Here is a 4,089-nt window from a genome sequence, read left to right as displayed (position 1 = left end):
CTTTAAAAGAAGAAGGTGGAAGAAGAGGACGAAGAAGAAGGAGAATGGAGAGGGAGAAGAAGTAGAAGATTAGGAAATGGAAGATGAAGAAGGAAAAGATGAAAAAAGTAGGAGAATGAGAACAAGAAAAACAACAAGAAGTGATAAGAAGTAGAAGAAGATTAAAAAGAACAAGAGGAATGAAAGGAAGAAGAAGAAGAAGAAGAAGAAGAAGAAGAAGAAGAAGAAGAAGAAGAAGAAGAAAAGAAAGAAGAAGAAGAGGAGAAGAAGAAGAAGAAGAAGCAGAAGAAGAAAAAGACGACGATGACGACGACAGGTGAAGAAGATGGCAGGAAAGGTAAGAAAAAGAAGTAAAGTAGTGAAGAAACACAGTCTTACTTCTAAAATCACAGCTATTTTATAACTCCACAAGTGTTCAATTTCATTGTCAAGTGCTAGAATAACCGATGATATTAAATAATGTTCTAACTATTTCAATTATTTCAGGATTACCCCTCCGAGTTATGGACTTCTCACACAACTCCCTCCGTCGACTACCTGAGCGAGTGTTTCTGGGACTCCAGGACTCTCTCCAGGAGCTCCGTCTGAGCGGGAACCTGCTGGGAGACAGCCTCAACCCCATCTTCTCCAGTAGCGAGTTCCATGGACTGTCCAATCTGAGGCTACTAGATTTATCCGACAACCAGATCAAGGCTATAGAAGAGGGACTTCTTAAGGGTTGTGATAATTTGAGGGTGAGTGTAATTCAAAACAAATTAATGGAAATTTTGTTTCAAGATAATAATTCACGTTGTATAATATCATAGAGAAAAGATTGCATAAGAAAATATCTCATGGTTTGTGGAATTCATTCAAAGTTTGGAAGTTTTTTATCAAATTATGGTGTTGTGTATCAGTTTGAGATGATACTGTATCATGTGTGGTGATACTGTATCATTATGTGGTGATACTGTATCATGTTTAGTGATAGCGTAAGAAGATATCCCAAGGTTTGTGGAATTCATTCAAAGTTTGATAGTTTTGTATCAAATTATGGCGTTGTGTATAAAGTTGAGATGATACTGTATCATGTGTGGTGATACTGCTACAAATTGTGGTAATTCTGTATCATTTTGTTGTGATACTGTATCATTTATGGTGATACAATAGAGAAAAGATAGCATAGAAGATATCCCATGGTTTGTGGAATTTATTCGAAGTTTGGAAGTTTGTATCCAATTACGGTGTAGTGTATCAAGCTGAGATGATACTGTATCATGTGTGGTGATACTGTATCATTTTGTTGTGATACTGTGTCATTTATCGTGATGCAATTGAGAAAAGATAGCATAAGAAGATATCCCATGGTTTGTGGAATTCATTCATAGTTTTTATCAAATTATGGTGTTTTGTATTAAGTTGAGATGATACTGTATCATATTGAGGTGATATTGTATCATTTATGGTGATACAATAGAGACAAGATAGCATAAGAAGATATCCCACGGTTTGTAAAATTCATTCAAAGTTTGGAAGTTTTGTATCAAATGATAGAGTTGTGTATAAAGTTGAGAAAATGTGTTTCAATATTATTCACTGTGTATAATATCATAGAAAAAAGATAGCATAAGAGATATCCCATGGTTTGTCGAATTCATCCAAAGTTTGAACGTTCTGTATCAAGTTTAGATGATACTGTATCATATTGTGGTGATACTGTATCATATTGTGATGAAACTGTATCATATTGTGGTGATACTGTATCATGTATCCATGTTCCAAATTTCACTGTTACCTATGCTACTGAAGACATTGACAACAGGGTTAACAGCTAGATGGAAATTCGATGAGAACTACTATCCAAAAATTAGTTGCTAGCCCGGGAATCGAACCCGGTACCTCCCAATTGCTAGTTAGGAATGCTTGCCCTTACACCAAACTGACAATCTCTGGATAGCAGCGCTCATTTTATACGAAGCCACAGTTGGTTGCCCGCTGTGGCTTCGTATAAAATGAGCGCTGCTATCCAGAGATTGTCAGTTTGGTGTAAGGGCAAGCATTCCTGACTAGCAATTGGGAGGTACCGGGTTCGATTCCCGGGCTGGCAACTAATTTTTGGATAGTAGTTCTCATCGAATTTCCATCTAGCTGTTAACCTGTTGTTCAATGTCTGCAGTAGCAGAGGTCTTCGGGGTGATTTGCAGCATTATTTAGGATTTTCGTTGAATAATAATTATTAATTTGATTTAGTTTGATTTAATTCATTCATTATTCATTTATTAATCGACAATTATTATTGTACGAGATGCTGAATAATTTTGTATTTTCAGGAACTGTGGTTGAATGATAACAGTCTAACATTGATACCAAGTACTTCGCTCAACGGTCCAACACATCTCAAAGTACTCTCTCTCAGCAACAACAGAATAAGTGAGTAAATCCTCAATTTATCAACAAAACAAAAAATTGGTCAGTCAATATTGTACCATAGACAGTTCATTGACAAGAATGGACATTTGAACACTTACCGATTGCAGGCCGATTACAACACTCAGAATTCAATTCAATTCTATTTCAATTTATTTTCCACATGAAATTACAAATTTGTACAATATAATACAGTAAGTTACAATAAATAATAAATATAAAGATAAATCACATTACTATTTGTTTTTAAAATAGTAACAACTTGAAAAGTGGAATCCCCCAAGAATATAATTCAGTTGCAATAAAAATAAAATATAAAGATAAATTACATTACTATTTTGTTTTATTGAAACAACATAAAAAGTGGAATCCCCCAAGAATATAATTCAGTTGCAATAAAATAATAAATATGAAGATAAATCACATTACTATTTCGTTTTAAAATATTGTAACAACATGAAAGTGGAAGCCCCCAAAAGACTACACGTCTGTGAATGGGGGAGAGTTCCTACACGCAAGCTAATAATAACAAAATGAAAGTAAATAGAGAGTGAAAAAGTAATAAGAAAAATAATATATACACAGGGTGTCCCACGAAGGTGTAACAGCCGAAGACCATAGATTCTACATTGCATTTGCAACAAAAATGACCATTGAAATTTTCTTATATCGACCTTAGTTTTCGAGATATTTCGATATTTTTGAAAAATTCAATAACTAGAAAACTATCAGTCAAAATCTAATTCCAAGGACATGGTTGGAAAGAGGAAGGAATTTACAATAAGATTCATATAATTTGTCCCTTTATTTCACGTTTTTGAACTTTCTATGAGTGTTCAGACTGTTTGGAATTTGGCTTTGAACTCGACGAATGCACTTTTTTCATCTTTGAACGCTCATAAAAAGTTCAAAAACGTCAAAGGAACAAATTATATGAATATTTTTAGAAATTTCTTCCTCTTTCCAACCATGTCCTTGGAATTAGATTTTGACTGATAGTTTTCTAGTTATTGAATTTTTCAAAAATATCGAAATATCTCGAAAACTAAGGTCGATATAAGAAAATTTCAATGGTCATTTTTGTTGCAAATGCAATGTAGAATCTATGGTCTTCGGCTGTTACACCTTCGTGGGACACCCTGTAAATGAAAAGTTAACATATAATGCTAGAATGATAGAGTACAACCTACAGACTATTGCACTCCCTTGCTGTTTTAGTCATCATTTGTGAAGAGTGCATCAAGATAAGTACTCAAATTGATATAAATAGCTAAAAAAGCAAGAATTGTCCTTTGATTGGCCGAGAATCAGCTGTTAGTGAGAACTAGCCAATCAGAGGACAATATTCTGAGTGTCAGCCGACAATCTGTAAGTGTGAAACTGCCAATAATATAATCGGTAAGTGTGAAACGGCCAATAGATTTCAAATGGAAGCTGAATGAGGGCGAATAGAGTATTGAGCATGCGCACTGTCAGGGTGGCAACTTACACAAGTATGTCGAGCATGTGTGAATGGACATTCATACATGTTCAACACACTTATCCTGTCGTTAATGGCCTCCCTAACTCTTGCAATCTGTTTTGTACCAACACGTAGAGGCAGCCAATAATATCAGGTTTATTTTAAACGAGAATGAACCGTTAATATTACATCAATAAACCTGTATCAGCTATTGTCTATAG

The 4,089-nt window shown here is 34.6% G+C and overlaps 1 protein-coding gene across 1 annotated transcript; it reads left to right on the top strand.

The window, feature by feature from the left end:
- Positions 1–303: 303 nt before the first annotated feature.
- Positions 304–2,409, top strand: LOC120355378 (insulin-like growth factor-binding protein complex acid labile subunit; the record flags this gene model as incomplete). The annotated part of the gene is made up of 3 exons (XM_039443736.1): positions 304–337; positions 487–734; positions 2,310–2,409. Coding segments are annotated over exons 1-3 (382 nt in total), but the record flags the coding sequence as incomplete, so codon positions are not given.
- Between the last annotated feature and the right edge of the window lie 1,680 nt (positions 2,410–4,089).

The sequence above is a fragment of the Nilaparvata lugens genome, unplaced genomic scaffold, assembly GCF_014356525.2.
Source record: "Nilaparvata lugens isolate BPH unplaced genomic scaffold, ASM1435652v1 scaffold10701, whole genome shotgun sequence".
Classification (NCBI taxonomy): domain Eukaryota; kingdom Metazoa; phylum Arthropoda; class Insecta; order Hemiptera; family Delphacidae; genus Nilaparvata; species Nilaparvata lugens.
The sequence above is the reverse complement of the archived record's forward strand: the minus strand, read 5'-3'. Positions and strand labels throughout refer to the sequence as shown.